The 24,012-nt window shown below is 39.3% G+C and overlaps 1 protein-coding gene across 1 annotated transcript in view; it reads left to right on the top strand.

Moving 5' to 3' along the window:
- SLC44A5 (solute carrier family 44 member 5) overlaps positions 1–23,997 on the top strand; it is a 322,515-nt gene extending 298,518 nt beyond the window's left edge. The window contains exons 14-22 of the mRNA XM_054979634.1: positions 603–690; positions 1,301–1,563; positions 2,565–2,659; positions 3,266–3,369; positions 3,971–4,044; positions 8,818–8,888; positions 12,160–12,248; positions 13,666–13,750; positions 16,808–23,997. Of these exons, the coding sequence (XP_054835609.1) occupies positions 603–690; positions 1,301–1,563; positions 2,565–2,659; positions 3,266–3,369; positions 3,971–4,044; positions 8,818–8,888; positions 12,160–12,248; positions 13,666–13,750; positions 16,808–16,920 (982 nt within the window). The 3' untranslated portion in view covers positions 16,921–23,997. The remainder of the gene's footprint in view (positions 1–602; positions 691–1,300; positions 1,564–2,564; positions 2,660–3,265; positions 3,370–3,970; positions 4,045–8,817; positions 8,889–12,159; positions 12,249–13,665; positions 13,751–16,807) is intronic.
- The last annotated feature ends 15 nt before the right edge of the window (positions 23,998–24,012 follow it).

Consider the following 24,012-nt stretch of genomic DNA (forward strand, 5'->3'; position numbering starts at 1 on the left):
CAGCCCACTGCGAAGTGTGAGAGCGCTCTCGGGGTGGCGCAATGGGATCATTCCTGAGAAGTGATGTCGTGCTGCCCTAGGAGTGTGCCTGGGGGGCTTGTTTCCCCCCTCCCCCCCACCAGCCAGGTGACTGGCGGCGGCTACTGATGGGAGCAGAGACTCCCGCTACCACCAGGGGACTGGTAACCCTAATCATATTAAGAGTTGTAAATGTAATTACTTTGCCCATAAATATTATGTAGCTAAGTCAATAATATAAAATTGAAGATAGGTTGCTGGATACCAACCAAAGATGAAATACAAATTAAATGTCCACTGGCCAAGACCGCCCCCAGGAGCCTGGCCAGCTCATTCCAGATCGGCTGCCCATGCAGCAAGGCATAGGCAGCTGGGAGTCAGCAGGCCTTGGGTAATAATGACAGCCACCTTGTGCCGCACCACCACACCACACAGCCTGCAAATGAGGGCCACAGGTAAGTCTGAGCCCGGGGCTTCTCTTGAGCTCCTCCTATTAGTGCCAAGTATCTTTGCTATGTCTCTGTGTTTGGAAAGGAATACAGGAGTCTGTGATTCTGTTTCCTACTTAACCCAATTAAAACAAGCTTCTTAGCTACATCAGGTGAACCAGTGTATAAAGTCATGGCTAATCAAACCCTGTGCAAGTATGCAAATCTGACCTGTTACCCAGAGGTAAGCATACTTAACATTTCCTTGCAAAGGCTTCTTAATGTATTGTACATCTGCAATGCTAGTTAAAAATTAATCCAGTGTTTGGTATTTTATCCTTTATATCTTGTTACTTATTTATTTTAATTGTTTACATATTGCCTTGCCTCCTTAGACTCAAGGCAGCTAACAACAAGTTACAAGCACATAAAAACAATATAACAGTCCTTCAAAAATAAGAAGAAACACTCAGAATAGAAACACACAGTCTGTCTGTCTTATCTATCTATCTAGGCTGAACATTCTTTTTTTGGAAGATAGCATTTTGGTTAAAATATTTATATGCATATAAATATTTGTTTCTGTTATTATTTACTGAGTAATTTTATTAGTATATTCTTTTGTTAGAAACTTCTTGAAGCGCTTGTGTTCAGTTATTGCCAGTAATGAGGTACTGAGCAACCCGGACAACTAGTGCTTGTCTTTAGGTCAATTCTTACAATATTTTATACAAAATAAATTAATTGCAAATTCAGAATAAAGATTTAATTTGAAGAGAATGGTTGATTGATTTGGAATTGTACTAAGATACTAGATACATGATATTGATAATATCTTTCTTGCTGTCAAACAGACTTTCAACATGACAAATGTGACCAAGCTATGTCCAGGGGCCCAATGTACATTTGCTTTCTATGGTGGAGAAAGCCTATACCACAGATACATCTTTGTCTTTCAGTTCAGCAATATATTTGTCTTTCTATGGCTAGTAAATTTTGCAATTGCACTGGGTCAATGTGCCCTTGCAGGTGCCTTTGCCTCTTACTATTGGGCCTTTAGAAAACCTGCAGACATTCCAGCATGCCCACTGTTTGCTTCATTTGGACGAGCAATACGGTAAGTTAAAGAATAATTAAGATTAAGTTTGTATTTTATTTCTACTCTTAGAACTGGACTTCTACCTCATTGGAAAAAGTAGATTTTATAGTAAAAATGGTTACAAAGTCTAATGCACATTCCTGTGGTCATGATAGTTATGATAAAGGCAATCAGATGTTAGACACCTTTCCCTGTACTGTGTTATGTTTGATATTTTGAATTGTGTTTATTTTATTTTAGTCTACTTTTCTCACTGAGACTTAAGGTGTATTACAGAATATAAAATGATGCAAACACCATAGGACTAGTAAACAGAATGAGAAAACAATGTGAAACAGTGCAGAAATGGGAATTACAGAGGTAAAAGACAATGCAGTAAAAGCAAGATGTACCTACAATAACCATTGAAATCGACTTTAACCTTAAAAATCTGTCTAAAAATACTTTGTATACAAGTTTCAGTTAGGGTTGCCAGCCCCTCTGTTGGGGATGGGGGATCCTTGCCCCCAGCTGCTACCCCCTGCCACCGCTTATCTGCTGGGGAAAGGAATGGAGGCAGGCCAAGGCCATGCACACTCCACAGCAGGCTCCAATAACATCACTTCTGGTGCAATCCAGAAGTGACAGAATCCAACAAAACATAAGAAAATATAATGAAAACTTAGTGAAACACAACAAAAATGTGATGTTTGGGGCTGATTCCTAAGAATCAAGTGCAGTGAGACTCCATTGCTTCCATGGTCACACCAGAAGCGACAGTATTGGGGTCTGCCACAGAGCATGTGCATGTAAGGGAAGAAGACTGGCACCTCACCCCACTGATACCCCCTGCCTCCTACTTTTAAGGTAAGGGGACCGAGCAACCCTAGTTCAAGTATACCAAGATGAGTCAGTATTTTGCAATCCATGATTGCATTGTGAAAAATCTGTGAGATTTTCCCCTATTTTTTTATCATAACTGCACTGATTATTCATAATGTAATAACAACGTCTGAGTTTTGCCATTTTTTTTCAACTAGATATCATACAGGCTCCCTAGCATTTGGCTCCTTAATTCTTGCAGTAGTCCAACTGATACGAGTAATCTTGGAATACTTGGATCACAAACTGAAAGGTGAGTTTCTGTAACACTGAACAGTCTCTCTTTCTTTTTGGACGATAGCATTTTGGTTAAAAAAGCCTAGAACCCTATCTTGGGTTCATATGAACTAGAATAACTCTTATTTATATGAAAGAGATGTTAGCTAAAAGCCTTGGTTTCGTTTTAGTGATGGCAGGCCACAGGCATGTGGCAGGATAGAATACAACTATACCTCTTGCACCATGAATGGTTCTGATGGTGTTTTCTCTCATGAACAGTTTAGAGTGTCCATATTTCATGCTGTTGTATCTCTGGAATAGCAGGAAATGAACTGGAGGATTTATAGGTATTTTATGCTTCAAAAAGGCCAGGGAAAGCTAGGGCCAACATCGTTTCTGAATCGTATGATTATACCAACAGCCACAATAAGCTGCAGGACAAATCCAGTAATTTGTTTTGGAATTGTCATGCAGTTGAAATATTAATAGCATCAGCATGGCATGGATTGCACACATCTTGTTGCAAGTGACTGAACACACTCAGAAATCCTGGTGCAAATGAGGTCTAAGTTGATGTGGATGAAGTCCTACATCTTACTAACTTTTCATTATCGCATATATACATTTTTCTTTTATGCAGGATCACAGAATGCCTTTGCTAAGTTCTTGCTTTGCTGCTTCAAATGCTGTTTTTGGTGCCTGGAAAAATTCCTTAAGTTTATCAACAGAAATGCCTACATTATGGTACATATTTTCACTCTCTTTTTCTAAGTATGCTGTGGTGTCATAACACATTATTTCATAATGTGCAATTTTCAAAGTTAGTCCCATGTAGAATGTATTTCTCTAATCTAGGCTTGATATTACAAAGGTTTCAGTCATTATGAAGTTTCATTGGAGGATCTAGTTATTTCTAAAGGGCAGAACAATTTCAACATGTTTAAATTCAGTCTTTTTTTTAAAAGCAGCTTTAAATACTATTACTATTTTACTGATTGTCATATTGAAACCATTCCATATGCCAACTATCTACATTTAATTTTTGTTTATTTCTGATAACGTGAATTTTCCATTCATTTACTGTTTGAGGTCCTGGAAGGAAAACATATTAATACTTTCCAGTAGTTGGTCTATATGAGAACAATAAGGCAAAAATACGTCTTTATGGAAAACTCTAGTTAACATGGGCAGGGCAATTTAGATATGTTGTCCATAGGTGGTAAACAGTATGGTACCATAGATCGGTTTGTTTGTCCTAGGACTACTGATATCATCCTTGTTATTCTCATAGGCCAAAGTAAGTCTTTTCCCCATAAACAGGTTAATTACTCTTGATATTTTACAGATTGCAATATATGGTAAAAACTTCTGCACTTCGGCAAAGGAAGCTTTCTTTCTGCTCATGAGAAACGTGGTGAGGTAAGGGGACCTGCCTTCCATTTATCTCAATAACACCATGCTGTTCCATTGACACTTAAAAAATTACTTGACTAGATAGACCAATGCTCTGATCCGGCAGGGCTCTTCTTATATTCTTAGGTATGCAACCTGTCACACCCTTAAATCAAGTCTGAATGGCTAAGATGGAGATTTTCCACACAGTTTTTTTCTGTTCCTACAGTGCTGTTCCTACAGCAGGAAATCCTGTCCTTTGCTGCAGTCCAGGCCTGCAGTGGAGGTACACTTCCAAACCAAAAGTCTTTTCATTCATCCCCCTTGCACCAAGGCCCCCACCTGTGGTCTTCCTATTCCATTGCCTGCAAAACACATCTGGTACCATCTTTCCTTGTCTGGGAAAGTGTGGTCCACCAATCATGGCAGAACTCCAGTTAGTGGTACATTTTGTTTGTTTGTTTGTTTGTTTGTTTTGTTTAAATTTGTATTCCACCCACCCTGCACCAGCAGGCTCAGGGTGGATCACATTTATGGACATTAAAATTAAAATTACAAGCACTTGCTGACTTAGTGACTGCAATCATCTCCAAACCCCGTCATTGGGCCAACAGCAATCCTGTTTCCTAGATTGCTGTAGGAACAGATTCCACCTGAAATGTGAAAGGGAGCTCTGTCAGCAGATGTGTTGATCACTTGTCACCCAAAGCAAGTCATCTGTCTGTGTTTTTTCCCCAGGATAAGGGGAAGTTACAGGGAAATGACAGTGTATAAGAGAAATATACACACATAGCTAGCCTCTGTGATGCACAATGGTGGCCAAGGAGATGGACAAGGATGTCTGCAGGGCAGCCACTGGATGGTCTGTCTAGAAATAAGTCAGGAGTCTTCACCACCACCACAGGAATATCCAGGAGCCTTCTCTCAGCAGCACAGCAACAAAGGGGGGAGGTGATAGTGATCAGAAAGCATCCCTTACCTGTAACTCCCGAGGAAGGGATTTTCTCTCACCACTGATGTGGATCTGCAGTGGGAAGGAAAGTTGCAAGTGATAATACAACAAAACACGTGGAAACCTTGAATGGTTGTGCAGATTTGGTTAATGAACTGGTGCGCAACATGGTTGAACTGAGGTGGAGTATGTGTAAGAAGGTTAGTGCAACTAAATTGTAACAGAGAGGTATAACTGGAACTAGCATCCTATGGGGGGAGCTGAATTGTGTTTCCCCAACCTGTCCTCTTGTCCACCACCTTTCGTGCGCTTTTTGAAGTCATGGGCCAATCATGTAAGTTTTCCGTGCCATGGAAAACTGAGAAGAGCATTCCCTTCATCCCAAGCCAGGAGGATACTTGGGGGGGGGGGCGGGTCCTGCTGGCATGTTGTGCCAGCCACCCTTCTAAGCAGCCTCAATGTCCAGGGTTGGGAAGCTGGCAAGTGGGAGGTTGACCTTATGGAAGACCACCTGTTTTGTATGCCAAGGGAGCAGCCATGAACAGTGAGGGCTGACATTGTCACCTTTCTTTGAGAATGCCTGTTCACTCTGTACACTTGTAGGAGGGCAGAAGCGAAACTTCTACTCCACAAGGGAGAGATCTGGCCAAACCATCTCTTTCTTGGCCCAGTACTACAGAGGGTCAATATTGGGCCATTCTTAGGGCTCCACAAGGTAGTCCCTAACCATGTCCTCTGCCCAATCTTCTTTCCTGTGCCTCCATTTCCCAATAGAGCCACGTGTCTGCCCCAAGGCATTCAGGAAGAATGCTCAGGATGAGGTGGTGAGGGATGTTCCTCCCCTGGATAAGAGGCTGCCAAAGATTGACTTCCACTTTCACCCTTGTGGTCCTCCTCACCCACAGGGAGGTCAACACCTCTCTCAGCCTGCATGTGCCTCACCTTCCTGGAGAGCTCATCTGTCCATTAGGTGAGAGCATCATCTGCAAGGGCAATGATGCCCTTAAAGCACAGATCATACCTGGTCATCAGCATGTAGACCCTTTCCTTGGTGAGAGGCTGGAATTGAAAGTTACAACATCTTTCAGCTTTTTCACCAGGGCATGCACTGCTGGAAGTAGTGCCTTGGGCCATGAATGTCTTGCCTTGGGCCACTCATGAATTCATCTAGCTTCCCCCAGAGCTCCTGCACTAAGGGAATGACATGACCCAGGCTACACATGTTACTGCAGTGCACCTTGGTGAAGTCTTTGAAGGGCTTCAGAACAAACACCATTGGGGGGAGAGTGTCCCACTGCTCAGCAGGATTCCCCCCCCTTCCGCACATGATATCAATCTCACTGGCCAACTCATATAGGGTACTCCTTTGCTCCACTGGACATTGGAACATGTCATAGATGGAATCCCATAAAAGTGGTACTATGGCATGCCCCACTTCACCTGTTTCTAAGACAGTTTGTAGGTAGCCTTCACACTGAAAAGTGGCCTGAAATTATCTGCAGAACTGAATCAGATGCTGGAAGTCACTGACACAAGTGTCCCAGTTGGGAATGGGCTTTCCTAACCCTCTCAATTAAGGAGGTGGGCCATGCAGTAAATGTGAGTGAAGCACAAGCCCTTAACCACTGCCCAGATGTTGGCACTGCCATCTATCACCACAAATCCATGGGTGACATCCCTGCCTGCCTCCCCTATCATTCTTTGGATGATGGCAGACACATTGGCCACCATATCTATCACCTGGTATGGAGCAGTGTCTGGTGGTAACCAGTCCAGTGGGACTCTCACTCTCTCTAATGCTGTCAGCCCCAGCCCCAGTCCCACCTGAAGGTTCTTGGGTTGCCACCAATGTGAGGCAACCCAATGTTAGGGATACTTGTGGTGCACATTTGAGCTGGTCCAAATATTGGATGTGAAATACATAGGTCTTCTCGAAGCTCGAGACAATTGTGCCTTCGCATACTCCCTAGTTGTCTTATAAAGGGCAGGCACTACGTTCTGGTTCATTAAGGTGCAAGTGGGGATCATGAACCAAGGGTACTCAAAAAGAAGCAGCCAGCAGAAGCCAGTGTCCTCTACTACGCTGAAGGGTCTGCTATCAAGAGTGTTCATCTCACCAAGGAGGCAAGTTGCCTGCCCGAGCCCACCCTGATGCACTCTATGGCCTGCAGCACCGAACATTTCTGTTAGGGATGTCTAATGTGCCCTGACAACCAGACACCTGGAGGAAACAGAACTGGGGGTGACAGCAGTTGGAGAACCACTCATCCCTTGTATGGTCAGTGGCTACACAACCATCTAACCACCATCATGTCTCTCTCCCTGAAGAAGCACAACCGTTAAGTGAAACAAGATGCTGCCAGCCCAGTGCCTGCAAGTTTGCTGCCTGCCACTGCGCAGTAAGAACCAAAACAAAACACGCAAATATTTTCGTAGGAGAGTGTTCTTATAACTTGGTTTCCCGGATTCGGTTCACCATTCTAAATGCTGCATTAATGAAACAAAAGAGCAAATTCCAGGTGTATTTCTGGCTCTTTTGTTTCATTTTGCACACCTCTAATTTCATCATGTCTCCCCTTACTTGCCTTTTTTCTCAGCTAAACAGCCCTAAGCATTTTAACTGATCCTCATAAGGCTTTTGTTCTAGTCCCCTAATCACATCCACTAGTTCATCATAGAAGTCAGATATTACAGAGATCTTATTTTTCACCGACTCAGCATTGCACAGCACCAAGGTTGAAGTGGAGCCACCTGAGAAAGCCTCATTACTCAGATTTCCCCAGATGGATTGGAGATTAGAAATGCACTGAGAGCCATCATGACTTCATGTGTCTTCCTGCACCAACACTATTCCTATCACCATAGCTTTCTACCCCTTGCACCACCTGAATCAAAGAAAGAACCACACACTTACTGGATGACATCCAGTACCACCTTTCTGCTACAGACCCCCCCCCCCCAAACTTCTGTTTTTCAGGGATGATTATGCCACCACCTGATCCCAAGCAACCATCAGAGTTCCCCACCATGGGACATTTATTATTTAATCAATAGATTGTAATGGGTTTACAGTCCAAGCTCGTCCTCCCTGGACCCCAATACGACAGAAAAGATCTCTCCACCTGTGTTTAGGCCCTGAGTATGTCTTCTTTGATGGTTGTTGTGGGTTTTCCGGGCTGTATTGCCGTGGTCTTGGCCAAGACCACGGCAATACAGCCCAGAAAACCCACAACAACCATCGTTCTCCGGCCGTGAAAGCCTTCGACAATATGTCTTCTTTGGTCCATCAAAGTTGTCTCTCTGTTTCTCTCATTAAACTCCCACAGTGCTTTCCGCTGCCAGTTAACCTGTGTCCATTCAGGCTAACAAGTTTTATTGGCTTCCCGTCTCCTTTGTTTTTTATGCATTACGTAGGCTTCCAGGCTCTAGACAAGGAGCGTATCACTTTTGCTTTCTGTCCTCTAAAATAAATGTTAAATACTGGTAGACTGTAATGACTGCATCAACCCTATTTTATTTGTAACATACATTTCTTTGAGTAGTTTTCTAGCCTCACATCAGTCCCTTGCCTTGCTAATCTACCTAGCTGAAAGAGAATCTAGGTTACCCACATCCAGACTTTTATTTGATTCTCAGAGTACCATCATCCAGTTGCTTTTGGCGGAGCTTGTCCATGATCACACTGAAACGTTGTGTTACATTAATGTCTAAATAGCATTAGAATGAGACATTTCAAACTAATTTCACTTGTAAGTTTTCCAGTAATGTTAGTGCTGGTTGACAGCAGAATTGCTCCACCTTTTGGAAAGGAAGGTTTTTGCAATAATTGTTTATTCTTTAATGCACAGAGTTGCCGTGCTGGACAAAGTGACAGACTTCTTACTATTCCTAGGCAAAATTCTTGTTGCTGGAAGTGTGGGTAAGTCAATGAAATCTTTTAGTCTAATCTTTTCAACTTGGACCAGGTAAACAGTTTAGATAAGAGATTTGTCAGAGCCTTCCCTAGATTTTTTCCAAATTAATAGATGCTAATTAAGACTATGCAGCCTTTTTTATAACTTGAGATTTGCTTAGTGAATCATTACAGTACAACCTCATTATTTCAGAGTCTCTCAGGATGTTCATTAATCAGATAAACAAATAATTATTTAGATGGTGTTACACTGGCATATATCTAAACAAGGCATGCAGCAAATTCAGAGAAAACTTAACTAAGGATAAGGTGGAACTACACCTAACAAGGGAAATGTGATACACAATCCTGTTTTCTTTGTAACCCAGTATAGGATCAGAGAAGCATTTTCAAGAGAGAATCAAGTGAAAGGGGATGTTTAACCCATTGATTCTCATCTACAAATGGCCACCCAATCATTTTAGCTTATTTCCCCCCAGCTGGATTCCAAGACCAGAAGTAAGCCAAGGGAAAAATGCCTTTGAGAGGGGAAATTGCGGTGTGTGAATCACCGGGTAGGTGTGAATCTGTGTGTTTGCGTGTGTGGTGCCCTCAAGTCAGAGTTGACTTATGGCAACCCCTGGTGGGGTTTTCATGGCAAGAAACTATCAGAGGTGATTTGCCATCGCCTGCCTCTGCAACCCTGGTCTTCGTTGGAGGTCTTGCATCCAATTAATAACCAAGGCTGACCTTGCTTAGCTTAGGAAAGCTTAATCACTCTCCTTGGTTTCACTGAACTCCCCTGTAAATGCCCTGCACCTCCATATTAGCAAGTTGAAGACATGGGTTTGCTGAGACAACATACAATTTCTACTTTACCTAGCTTTCAGTAATGAAGAAAGCTATTATATCTGCCGGATTAGGCCCAAAGAGACCTTTTCTGTTTCTTTAAATGTGGTGTGGAAAACTTTATGTGTAGTTAGTTTCTCTTCTTTGCTGAGAATGCATTCTGCTTTTCCCAGACTGCAAGTGATAATTTATCTGTAAGCAGCAACAGAGTATTTACTAAAACTAAAGGGAAGGGAAGTGTCAAACAGGTGTGGTTATAGAAACAAATATAGTCACAGAGAATTTCTGAGCAGATTTGGAAGGAGATGCATCTCAAGTTATTTGAACTCTGCATGTCACAGTGTAATCTTTCCTGAAGGTTATAAATTGAAGTCTCACACTGTGAAGACTTACAAGTCTTGTTTCATTCAGATGTTCAGGCACAATGTGAAGCATTTGATTCAATCATGAAACTGAAGCTGCAAAATCAGTATGCACCAACCATTTCATAATTATGAGTTTGGGATAAATATTATCTTTTTCCCTTCTAAAGTTTTTTTCATCCATATCTAAGTAGGGAACTTATATCCTGCAATGTATGGAGAATTTTACTTGCAAGTGACTTCTATATGTTATTCTAATGCACTAACTGAAGACTAGAATTGATCAGAGTGGAGAACTGGGTTTAGTCTCCTCAGCTACTGTCTTCCTACTGAACAGCTGAGTAATGCTGTTGAGAGTATCTAACTAGGGCAGCTATCATGGATTAATATCTTTGTATTTATAAATTTAAAAGTTAGATATCTTCTAAAGATCTTTGGGCTGGAACCTATCAATGTGTTCTTCTAGCACCAGTGCATGCCTTCAGCATTGCAACAGCATGAACCTAAGTAGAAGAATCTCTTGCATCAATGGAATGCTCTTTGCATCAGAGAAAACATGCTGGTGCCTGCAGAATAGACTTGCACCAATATGTCTCTTTTTGTATATGTTCTTTAAGTTGATGGTATGTCCTGAACATTTCTATCTCTGTGATTTTGAAATACTTAATTTATTGTCCTATCTCTAATGTATTGTTTGCTGTTATCACATATATATTATTTTCTTTCTGTGAAAGAAAATGAGATTTACCTGAAAAGCAAACCTTGAAAAAGTGAAATTGATTAATGTTTTCCTAGTGCTTAAGGACAGATCCCTTGAGCTAATTAATTTACAATCCTTTCCCTTCCTGCTTAGCATAGATGTTATCATGAATTAATATCTCAATTTATCATTGAACATGTTGAATCCAATATATGGAAATAGTTAAATGTGTTCTCCAAGAGATAAGCAAAATGAGTTTTTTAATGAATTGTTTATTGTTATTTCTTGTTTCTATTTTTACCCTTACATTTAATTGTATCATCATTTTTATTTATAAAACCCAGTCTAATTCATAACATAAGATGATTGATTAAAATCCTCTTGTTGAATTAATAACTCCCAGATAATTAATATGAATATCAGTTTTGTCACAGTACAAATACGGCGAATAATTCATGTCAGTTGCTATGAAAATCCTATTTAGATTAAAGATTGTTGCTTTGTTTTCTATTTTGTTCAAATTATCTTCCATTATGAGGACTCCTTCTCTTGTTACATTTTAAGGACTCTTTAAGGACACTTGTCTGAAAATCATGCATATTCAAATGAGAGATAGATATATTTTTGAGAATTCTACACTGGTTGTTTTTTTCTTTCAATTCAAGGTGCTGGTTAAAGCCCTTCTTGGCCCAGGGTCCACATACATCAGCTTTGCTCCTTTGGTCAACACATCATGGGTTGAATCCAGAGGTAGATTTCCACTAATAGCCAGGAGGGCAGTTTACACTGATTTCCGCCTCCCCCCCTCTACTACAGACCTCCTACTCAGGCATTATGCCATCCCTGGGGGTTCCCTGGGCTGCAGAGGGACAGGGAAGTGAGAAAGTCCTGTTCCACTGATGAACAAGCCTTCTGTCAGCAGAAATTACCACTGAATCCAACCCATTTATTATTTCTTCTTGTACTGCTGTTAGGTTAGCCACTGCAAGATTTAGAGCTTTTTCGGTGGCTGCTACTTTCTATAGAATAGCCCTTCTGAAGCTAAGAAGGCTTCCCCATTACTGAGCTTCCACAAGTTGTGTAAGGTAGTCTTGAAGGTCTTTTGGTGCTATTTCTTTTTTATGATAACGATATTGTTTTATGATCATTGAAACCTAACTTGAGTCTTGTTCTGGCGAAAGGCAGGTTAAAATGCTCTAAATAAATAAATATATACCGCCTGAAACTAGGTAGTTGTATTCATAATTGAGAATGTTTGATTGCATGTATTTTCATCTACAAGAACATCTTGCATAAGTTATGTCTTTAAATATTATGGGAGATACTTTCTTCAAAATGTGGTACTAAATCATCAACATCTCATAGCCTTTCCTTTCTCCTCATATAGGTGTTCTAGCCTTCTTTTTCTTCACACGTAGGATACCAGTATTCACACAAGAAGCACCGTCTCTGAATTATTATTGGGTTCCTCTCTTGGTAAGGGCAGTTTCTAGAATTTAAGCATTATGCAGAGCTAGTTCTCACACACCAGAATTCCTAACAGAAAACAAAACATTTATTTTGTACAGATCTGGGTATATAGCTGGCTGTAGAAACGAGGCTACAAGGTCAGTGTAGGCTGTCCATTTCATTTAGGCAGAAATACTGATATGTCAAATATTTGGTTTTGTTTTAAACTTTTAAGCAGCAGTTTCCAAATAATGAGCCATGTTGCTGGCTGGCAGAAACCTTGTGCTTGGTATGGCTTTTGTATAACATGTAAATGCAAAATTCTATTGATTAATCTTATTTAAAAATATATTAACCTAACTGAGAAAGTTCCCCTGAGTATCATCCTGAATTAAACATGATGTATCTAATATGATCTCTGCATTCAAAATAAAAATCCGAGTTTCAGATGTGTACATTTCTAAATGAGGTTTCTAGATGGTGCTTATTCTGCTAATGGTTGAATGGGATCTAGATATATACCCTCCTATTATTGTATTTTCTCATGACTCAGATCATATAACATAGTGTTGCTGAGGAAAACGTATTTCCCAAGTTATTGGACCATTGCAACTTGCATGGTGTTTGGAATGTGGCTAAGCCGTGGACATCTACTGACCAGCTTTCTGGAGGCAACCCACACAGCTTCTCCTGTGCCTCCTTGTAATCTTGTACTCAGCTTCCTTTGGAGCTAACATAGACTTGCTCCAAATAAATCCTTGGTCAGTTTCATCTCTTGACAGGTAATCTTTAGATTTTCCTGGACTGGCTATAAAGCTGAAGATAACCAAGGGTTTCTCTTGACTTGTTTGAGATCTGGTCAGTGCCAGTTCCTATGTGAGTCCCCTTTATGTACTGGAGACCACGTCACCTGACCTTTTACAAAAAACAGACAGCAGCATGGCTATCTCCCAAGCACTCCCCCTGCCAAGTCTGTATAGTAGCAAGCTGCTTCTGTCACATGGGGGACTAGACACCTGCTATTATCTTTGAACTGAGACTTGTGAGATTCTCCTGTAGAAACAAAGAAGTGGCAGGATGCTATTTCTACAGCTCTCATGAATAAAGAACTTGAATTTTCCTAGTGACACGTGTTGCTTTCCATTCCTGTGGTTCCTTTCCTGCACTCTACCTCATTATCCTTGATTTCAGTTGCTAAGTCATTCAAAGAGAGAGAGCACAAACAAACCTAGAGCAGATAGTAATTGGTCATCCACTTTAACTGGTTAAAGGAACATGTCAGTGCAATGAGAATGGTGGGAACATAGCAATTCTACAAAATGTTCAGAGCAGAGCTTGAGTGAGTCTTCAGGAGCTAAGTTTTCCCATGCCTTGAAATAATGACCTTTATGTACTATCTTTATGAAAGTGTATAAATCACCATGTGTGTTCTCCTTGCTTTCAGACTGTCATTATAGGCTCTTACCTAGTTGCACATGGATTCTTCAGTGTCTATGCAATGTGTGTTGACACGCTCTTCCTCTGCTTTTGTAAGTATATCAGCTCTTAGTTGCTCTGCTGGTGACATGCAGCTAAAGAGCTGCTTGGTCAGTTTCCTAACAGAATTCATGTACCTGTAGTAGAAAAGGGCCTTTGCTGCTTCTGTTGTTGCACAGTCATGGCCTTCATTGCACAGAGTATTCTGAAGTCCATCAGCCTCAGATGTGGATTCATTGGTTCAGCTAATGAATGTTCACTGTTGGCTCTTGCGGGAATACCTATGTCATATTAAGTACTAACTGGCTTCTCTGTATTCAATAGTTGTACAAGGACATTGAAGCTAGATGAATTTAGATGCTGTACTTTGTTGCCAATAATATTGTTGCCGTTTTAGTAGCCCCAACAATGTTGCCTTCATTTAAAATACCATGTTTCACCTGCCAAGACTATATTCCTCATTAAGAAAGCTGAAAGTTTAATATACTTTCACAAAGGAAGTATTTCTTAGTCCTCGTTCATGTGTTAATCTCTGTTTAAACTGAGCCAGGGTGTACCATGGTTTATCCTAAGAATATGTTTTTCATTGTTAATTTGGTTACTTAATTTTTATGCCACCTTTCTGTCTCAGACAGATACTCAAGGTTCCTGACAATATCTAGGAATTATAAAATAAGATCATTAATACTCAGTCCTCAAATTGATGTTGCTATAACAAGTATGAAAATATGTTTGAGGGTATGTGGTTTGAGGATCACTATAGTTAAAACTAGCCCACAGATCATCTGGAGTTCGGCCATATCATTTGAATAAGAACTCACCTTCTAGTCAAAATATTAACCATATTCTCAAAAATGCTCAAAGCAGCATACAAATAGAAAATTCAGAATACAAACATTATTGTAGGCTAGATGGCCATCTGACAGCAATGCTTATTCTGTGAACCTAGGCAGATCATGAGAGGGAGGGCAGGAAGGGTTACATCAGTGCTTAGTTCTCGTGGCCCCTTCTTACATGCCCAGGGTAACACTGATTTCCACCTTGGGGTCAGGTAGCAATTTTCCCCAGGCCAGTTTGGCTAGGGATCCTGCTGATGTTTTGACATCTTCTGGGCATGAAATAAGGGTCACTGGGGGGCGGGGTTGTGAATGTCCTGCATTGTGCATGGAGTTGGGCTAGATAACCCTAGAGGTCTTTTTCAGCCCTATGATTCTGTGTTATAAAATAACTAAAGCCAACAAAATAAGTAGCAGGATAAAAGTTGCTGTAAGAAGAGAGATCTGCTCTCCTCTTTTTTTGCCCTGTTAAGTCTCAGTAATGCATGCCAGATCAGCTCTTTGGCTGGACAAATATGTTGTTGAGCAGCCACGCTTTTAATCATGATGGTATAACTGATAAAATCATTAAGTGTACTAGGTTGAGAGAGAACTTATTTCCTTATACGCCCGACCCTACTCCCACCACCATACTTCCTTGTATAGGAGAGCTCCCCCAACCCATATCACACTAGCCTAGGCACAGTAGAACTACCAACAGAGAACCATATCCAAAGTAATTAACACATTAACATTCTATATAGCCTACAAATATTATATGCACACAGTTATCATTTCTTTAACTGCCCATTCACCTTAAGACGTCCATAGCCCTGCAATATGTCTTTCCAGTGTGTTTTTCTCCTCTGCTTGCTAGTCTGGGACAAAGGCAGCAAAGAGCCATCCAAAATGCTTTGCATAGTCAATTGCATAGTTAATTGCATAGTCAATTGCCATTTTTTATGCAATTGGCTTTTTCTACAGTTGAAAAGTAAATGGTCAATACATACATTCACCAAGGGTAACAAAATATCATGTTAATAGCAAGGCTGTCTAACATTCCTCGTCAGATGCTAGTTTTGTGGATTGTACAACTCCTGCTCTTCCTTCTGGTATACTTTGGTTATATAGAAACCAGCACAGGAGAATGTCCTGCCCATGGTAGTTGTAGCCATCAGTATGTGGGATAGCTGAATGGATTGCCACAAGTACCAGGGATGATTTTTATAGCAATACAGTTAAACAGCAATAAATCTAGATGTTGCATTTGTTAGATGCAAACTGTTATCTTCAAGTTTAAACAACTTTAATTTCCACAGGCCTTTTTTCAGACAATCAAAACTGTAGAATAAAGTTGGGGGAGCATCTGTGTAAACTTTGAAATGCAGAAGCCACTGAGAATATCTCCTGTATGTTCTCATTGAGTTGGGTGACCGTGATGTCCTTTCATAAATATTAACTAGCACCCAAAACTGAATTTAGAGACTAATTGGTAACCTATGGAAAGCCTGTAGAATAGGTGTAATATGTATAATCCTCCTAGCTTCTGATAGTATTCAGGTTGAACTGTACTATAGCAGCTGAACTGTACTATACTATAGCAGCAGTTCCATGTAGAACTCATTACAATAATCTAGTGTCAAGGTTACTGTGCTAAATGAAGAGGGCAGAAGGTACTTTTCACGGAGGGAAGAAGGCGTTTTTCACAGCTGAAATTAACTTGCTGGCCAGGCATAACCCTCACACAGACTCAGCCAGAAGATTTTCTTAGAAAATTAGTAAAATGCCCTCCATTTTCCCAAGCAATACTTTGAGATATTAGCCAGTCTGACCTCTTCAGGCAAAATTAAAAAGCAGTCCAAAAAAAGAAGTAAGAATGGTGGCCTTCAGGCAGCATAGAATAGCCATAGGAATACAATATTGTGTTTGTGTCCAGTGGCTGCTGTTATGACTTTTGTTAAGGCTTCCAAAAAATTAGCTTCACGGAGAACTAACCATCATATTTAAGGGGCTTCAGTAGAAAATCTAGCTTTGCTACTAAGCAGAAGAATAATTGCTTTTAGCATGTTGCATGAGCAGAGGAATTAAATCACAACATGGATGTGATACATCTTGTGGCGATATGAAAAGAGTGACACTTGTGCTTTTGTGGCATCTTTCAAAGAGTTAATGCTAAAGCTCAGTTCTGTTGTAACAGGATTTCTGATATTTCCCTCTCTTTAAATCCCTCTTCTTTGATTTGATCTGTTTTTGGCTGCCTGTTGCATTATCTCCTTTTGGCCACTTCATGTTCAGGTGAAGACTTGGAAAGGAATGACGGATCTACAGCAAAGCCCTACTACATGTCAGCCAGTCTTCACCGGATTCTGGGAAAGAAGGAACTGAGTCCTAAGAAGTTATTGGGATAATGTTAAAAGAATATTCATGAATATGGCAATGGTGTCAGTTTCAAGGAAGGGAGGAGAACAAGATGCATATAATTGAGACAATTTTTTTTTTAAAAAAATGTAAAGTAAGCTTCTGGCTAATGAATGATCAGAGGTTTTTTCTTTGTACTATCATAAAAATGAACAAATGGGCAAATTTAAACTAAATCTTTAACAGCTGTGAAACAAGGCCGCATAGTTTTTATAGAGTGCCTATGAGAAATGTACATGTGAAGCATTTTTTATCTTTAGCTCTTAGTGTTTTAATAACTTTTCTAACTCAAGATTTTGCTGTTTGAAATGACAGCCATTTTGATAACTTTTTATAGGTGTATATTTGTAAAGGATATTCAGGCATTTTTTGAAAACACTACGGTGTATCCTAATTAGCCATAAAAAATATCAAAACTATAAATAACCAGCAGATAGTCTAAATTTGTAATTATGGTGCTATGGCTGTATTTTTACTATACATGCTAGCTGATAGCTGTTTAAAACTGTGATTAAAACGTATTACTGATTCCCTTTGAAGAAGGGTACATTATGACAGCCACCTCTATTGCAGAAAAAGGCATTAGTATCATACTGGTTCAGCTCAAAGAAGGTAATGAAAAGAGTTCTGCTAATTGTTGAAATTGTGTTTTTAATGATAAACCATTTAAGAAGAGTGCTGTGCCAGAGATATCAGTTTAGGGAGGTCCTTTTTACCTGCAGAAAAAAAGACAAGAGTTTCTGTTTTTAATCTGATGCTATATCAAATCTGCATAATGTGTGTTTGGTACAAACTCACACTGGCTAGATACTAAATTTAATGTTCCACATAGCAAATCTGTTTGAACCTGGTTCATAATAACAAATTCAGTTTTCACTATTTTAAACATTCCAGTCATAAGAATGCCATACTGTTTGTAAATGCCACAGAACAGTAGATTGTATCCTGTAGCAGCATGAGGAGAAGGCTTTCCTTGCCTTTGCATTCTCATTTTTCTGTGACCCTAGAAAAGGCATTTCTGTGGGTTATGGTACCCTGTGGATGAAAATCCACGTGGCACTGGTGTTGCAGTAACTAGGAGGAATCAGCAACTTTTCTTCTACTTCTCTGTTGCAGATTGTACTAGCTTGGTGAAGAAAGCTTGACAAAGCAAAGTGTACCATAGGGATAAGAATGTCAAACTGGGATCTGGGAAACCTGAGTTTGAATCCCTGCTCTGCCATGGAAGCTCATTTGGTGACTTGGGGCCTGAAGACTCTCATCCTAAGCTAAGGGTGGTGGTTATGTGGATAATATAGAGGAGAGGAGAATCATGTGGTGAGCCACTTTGGGCCCCCATTGGGTTGAAAAGCAGGATATAAATAAAAATAAGGAAGGACTCTTAATGTCTATTAGCTTTTTTACATGTGAGTCCCATAAGTGCCAGCAATACCTACATTAGGAAAGAAGAAGTAGGAAAAATCATTCCAAGGATTCATTCCATTGTGTTATGGCCACTGTCCTAAGTCACTTGCTTAAACTCAGTGGGACTTATTTTGAATAACTACTGAGATCAGAGACCTATTCACATAACCACGTTCCATTATCAGCTTTGTAAGGCAAAGGACCAATAAGTTCATGATATTTTGTAACCATAACGGGAAAGCATTAACTGTGCAGATTATAAATGCATGGGAAGACATCATAGTAGCCCCAATACATGAATGCCAAATCTATTTTACTATGTGTGCTTGTTGATGAAAGCTAATCAGGGAACAAAATCTTAGAAAACATCCTCTCTAGCTAAGGTTTGCTCCAATGTAACATACTTTTTCCAAAATTGCACTTCTCTGCTGGATAGCGTTACCTACTGTTCTTTTGTTCCTGATAATAGGAGGCTTTTGAAGTGAGAATATATTCTGATTTTCATTACCCTGTGAACACTGTGATACATTAAGATAGAACTGGCTACATTTGTGGACAGAAGATTGAGAATTTGGATTGAAAAATGACTATTTGGGCTACTTTTTTTTAAAAAAAAGCAGAAAGACAATTCTTTTAGCATGTAGAGCTCAAAATCCCCCCATTGGAACTTCCCAAAAATGTAACTCAGGTGAATAGTTAGAACATGACACAGCTGTAGTTTTTTAGTGGAATAAAATGGCACTGTCTTAATGCTGTCTCTGGCTGTAGGGTAAGAATTCATCTGCTGGGCAGCCTTCAAGAAGGCTAGCACAAAGTCTGGTGGATTTTTGTACTCTTTGATTGCAATTTTACAAACACTTTCATGGAAATAAGTAGAATATATCTGCTTAAATTTGAGTTAGAGTGTTTTGTATTCTGGGGTATTTGAGAAAACTTTACCCCAAATATATTTTATAGTTTGGTATGCAGTAAAAAAAAATGCGTATTTCAAGATGCATGTTCTCATCAGGTGAATGTAGTTGAAGCATTTAATAAGCTGACACAGTAGAAACAATACAAACTATCATTCAATTTGTAGGTTTCAAGCCAAGAGTTTTTTCGTAACAAACTGGGTTAATATCTTAATTGAATACACAACATGCTACAAATAATAGTAATGCTACCCTTTACCATTCTTTGAAAAGTCCAAAATACACCAGTTCAGCTTGAGGTGTCAGCTGTTAACTCTGGAAGCAGATTCACATCCTCTGCACATTAGCATTCTCTAGTGGCTCCACTTTACAGAATAGTCCACCTGAGGAGGTTAGGAAATCTCCCACTCTCCTGGCGTTCCGTAAATGATGCAAAACTGAAGAAGGCTTTTTGCTCAGATGGGAGGGCTGTAGGGTAAGGAAGTGGTCTCAAGAGATCCATCAGTAAAGGAATAAGGAGGGTCCACAGTCTTCACTACTATTCCTGTAAACAGTACCATAAACTTCACTACTTTTGCTATAAATATCCTACTGGGTAGTTCCCATGTTGTTTAATATATAAGTCATGTAATGTGCTTATGCTCAACACTACACCAAACTGAGAGAAACTTAACCACTACACCAAACTGGGAGCCAGTTTGGTGTAGTGGTTAAGAGCACAGGACGATAATCTGGAGAACCGGGTTTGATTCCCCACTCCTCCACTGGAAGCCAGCTGGGTGACCTTGGGTCAGTCGCAGCTTCTAGGAGCTCTCTCAGCCCTACCCAACTCACAGGGTGTTTGTTCTTGTGGGGATAATAGTGACATACTTTGTAAACCGCTCTGAGTGGGTGTTAAGTCATCCTGAAGGGCGGTATATAAATCAAATGTTGTTGTTGTTGTTGTTGTTGTTAACATTGTTAAATCTTTCCCTTTAAATCTTGCAAAATTGCACATATATACAAATTACATGTATATCAAAATGTCCTTGATATTGATTGTATTGACTCAAACTGTGTAATCTGCCTTGAGTCTCAATGAGAAAGGCAGACAATAAATGGCATAAATAAAAAATAATAATAAATAAATCACACCAATAGGGCTTAAATAAGTGTCAATATGCATTCGCCAGGAATACATAAGTTTTTTTATGCATGCAGATCTCTCTTTCTGGATTGTGCCTGTAGGAGTCAATCCAGCACAGAGTTTAGGTAAACTCTCAGACATAAATGTACCTAATTATGCTGGATTTTGGCCTTCAGGCAATCTAGCTTCTTTTGATATCAGTGATCACATGATTTCAATAGAGTAGAATTGCAGTATGATGATGATTTGATGCACCAACATACAAATATTTCAGATTGGATGTATGAGCAGCTGTGCCAGGAATATATCCCAAAACATAACATTATGCAGACACCACTAGCAGTAAAGTTTAGGATCCATGTGAAGTGTCTCTGACAAATGTTTTTGAAGAGAACATTCTATAGCCATTTTATTAAATTAATTGAGCAATTGAACTGTGAAAATGCAAAGCAATAGCACTGAAATTTGGCAGTTTGTTCATCATACAATAAATTATTGAAAGAGTAAACTTGGTAGAAAAGCAAAAATCCTGAATATCTTTCTCAGAAATGAGCATTAATGTGCAAACTAAGTAATAATTTATTTTTGAAAAACAAATTAAACTTGATTGTGTTTCTTAATCCTTGGGCCAAAATTCTGCTGTTTAATATAAATGTTGGTTTTATGCATAATGTGCTTTAACATAAAGCTAAAGCTTAATAAAATGCACTTTGTCGCTTTAGAAGTCGAGTATGGGACGAATCATTTTATGGCGAGTTAATAAATTTTAAATAGGCTTTGATACTGCATCCATTCAAGCCACTGGTAAGACAAATGTCTCTTTGGATGAACTGGTGCAGCGTCTGGCCCAAACATTGACAAAGGGCTGATTATATTATTATAGCTGTGTTTACAGTATAGTAAATGCCAAAACATCCATTATTAAAAATATACTGAGGCTGTCGTGTAGAAAAGGGCCAGAAGGTGGCAGGATTGCTCTCATACTGTGTGGATTTGATCATTTGCTTTCTGCCAATTCTTCCTCCTATTGGAAGATTTGGAAAGTTATGATGGCTCTGCTGAAAGGCCTTATTGCATGAGTAAATCTCTGCTGAGGATTCTGAACAAGCAGAACATGCCAGCCAAGAGACAGTAGCGAATGCCCACTGTCTTAACCACACAACTGCGTTCGGTTCAATGCATCGTTTCTTCAATATAGTGTTTGTCGGCTTTTATTTGCGCATGTTTTATACCAAAGCTATTGTACATGTGAAGCCATCAAAAATTTTAATGATATTGTTTTTTAAAAAATTCAGCAAAAAAGGGAGCATTTTTTATACTGAGATTTTCTTTTTCTTTTTTACTTTAATTCTTGTTGCTTGGTCATTTTGGAGTGAAGGAATATTGAACATGCTGGCTTTTTATTTTTTAAAATATAAGATGTGAAATGTTTTGCTATTGCAAGTCTAGAACAAATTTCAGAAAACACGTGAGGGTTTCTTGAAAAAGAAAATTGGTTACTATCCCTGTCCAAATGTCATAGAATACATAAATGTCTCTTGAGTCTGTTGATAGTCTCGTCAGTCTTTTCACCTGTATAGCTGTGTGCTCTGTGATCAAGTGCCTTACTGGCTATTGGTATTAACTAGTTTATGATTTAAAGTTTACAAGCACCATTTGAACCACAAAGCAACCCTTACTTGGTAAAAAAAATAAAACTCTTTCTTTACTTGAAACATGTGGGTATAAAATCAGTTATTTGCCCCTGTGCAAATTACTTTCTGTATCTACCATTTCCTAATGTTCTATTGTCGTGTGCTTGAAAAAGAAAGCAGTAGCGAATGATACGCTTTGTAGCATTGTTAAGAATGCTTGGGTTTTGTGTGTTTAGCTTTATCTGTGATTAATTTATGGTACAAGGAACTCTTTTAAAAAAACAAGGCCTAGGTCATAAAATTCTCATTTTAGGGAGACTGTTTATATAGGTTGAAGTAGGGCTCTGATGTGCTGCTTCCATACATCCATTCCCCTCTCCCAAAGCCTTGAAGTTATCCTGTTCACAGTTCATTCTGTTCCATGTAAAAAAGGGGTGCAATCCACATATGGGAAAAGATATGCAAAATTCTGAACAAAGTGGTACCTCGTTTTCTTTTAGTACTTCACAAAAAGCTGTGATTAAACCAAGAGACTAGAAGTGTTGTCATCTTTTCAGCCAGATTTAACAGTGTCTTGATCAGCCACACATTAGCAGATAATTTTAATTTGTATGAACTGAAAAGTTTGACCTGCAAATTCCTGCAGAGCAAATTTCTATTGAAAATGCAGCTAAATTAGCAGTTCAGTTGGTACCTACCCTAAGATCTAGCCATAGAACTGGTGTTTCTACTTAATAATCTTGTAAAATGTTTGCAGGATATTTATTTTCTGTTTGCACAGATGATAAAGCTATTCTGCAGGGACAGAAATAAATGTTACAACCTGGGTGGTGACTTAGCTCTAGTACCGCTGTTCCATAACATAGGGAAACTTTTTTCATGGAAACACCTTTGCATATACCACAATCAGAGTTACTAACCACAGTAAATTACTAATGTGGTGTGTAAATATTCCTAACTGGAACTAATAACAATAGTGGTATGCCAAGAGTGTTGTAGGTATGATCAAAAGGTGCTTCTCTCTATTGGGCCCAAAGCAAGGGGCTAGGCAAATCAGGTTGCAAATTTTGAAATACTTTTTTCAGATTAGTTTCCAGTGATATCCCACTGAAGTTAATTAGGCTACTCAATGAGAAAATGCTTTCAAGCTGCAGCCTCATACCGCAGTCCCAAACACCTTTACTTGTCAATAAATCTCACTGATTTCAGTGGATCTTGTGTCCAAGAAAGTGTGCTTAAGATTACAGAACTGAGAGGAGGCTTGGTTAAAGTGGACCGTAGCTTAATTTTAGGGTCCCTGTACAAGGATTTGCACCAGTACAGAACAGGATATGTTGGTTAACCAATCTGAAAGGGACTGGTCTGGCTCCTGTGTGAGTTAATAGGACTAAGCTTTTGCTGTTTATGTTAGAAGAAGGGGAAACCAAGAAGGTGCATATTTGAAGCAGTGTAAACTGTTGCTTTGTTAACCATCGTAAAGTGGGTGTTTTGTTTTGAAGACTTGTTTATTTACTATTAGGAAGAGATGTTATTTTATAAAATGACTCACTTTTCTAACTTTTGAACCAGATTATTACTTCCCTTACAAACTATTGATAATTTGCACTTCACAGTAATAAAACTGAGGACATAATGGTATTTCATAGTTTTGAGATGTATTACTAACAGCACTAATACGGATCACTAATGCAGTCAATGTAAAAAGAGTCTATTGGCATCCCAAATATGTACTGGTAACTTGCATTGAGCAAACTAACGAAAACTTGTCAGTTTCTCCCTGTGATCACATTTCTATTTTAAATGTGATGTTTAAACCTGTTTGGTTTTTCTTTCTCTTGTGCCCAAATCAAATTAACATGAGCACATGGCTGTCTGAGCTCTAAAATATTTTTTGCTTCTGCTGTGCAGAAATACTAGAAACATATTGTTAAAAATATCTTTTCAGAACTAAAGTATTTAATAGTTAACATGATTGTTAATTGTTTTACAGCTCTTGGGGTTTGTTCT

This window comes from Eublepharis macularius, chromosome 5, assembly GCF_028583425.1.
Source record: "Eublepharis macularius isolate TG4126 chromosome 5, MPM_Emac_v1.0, whole genome shotgun sequence".
Lineage (NCBI taxonomy): Eukaryota > Metazoa > Chordata > Lepidosauria > Squamata > Eublepharidae > Eublepharis > Eublepharis macularius.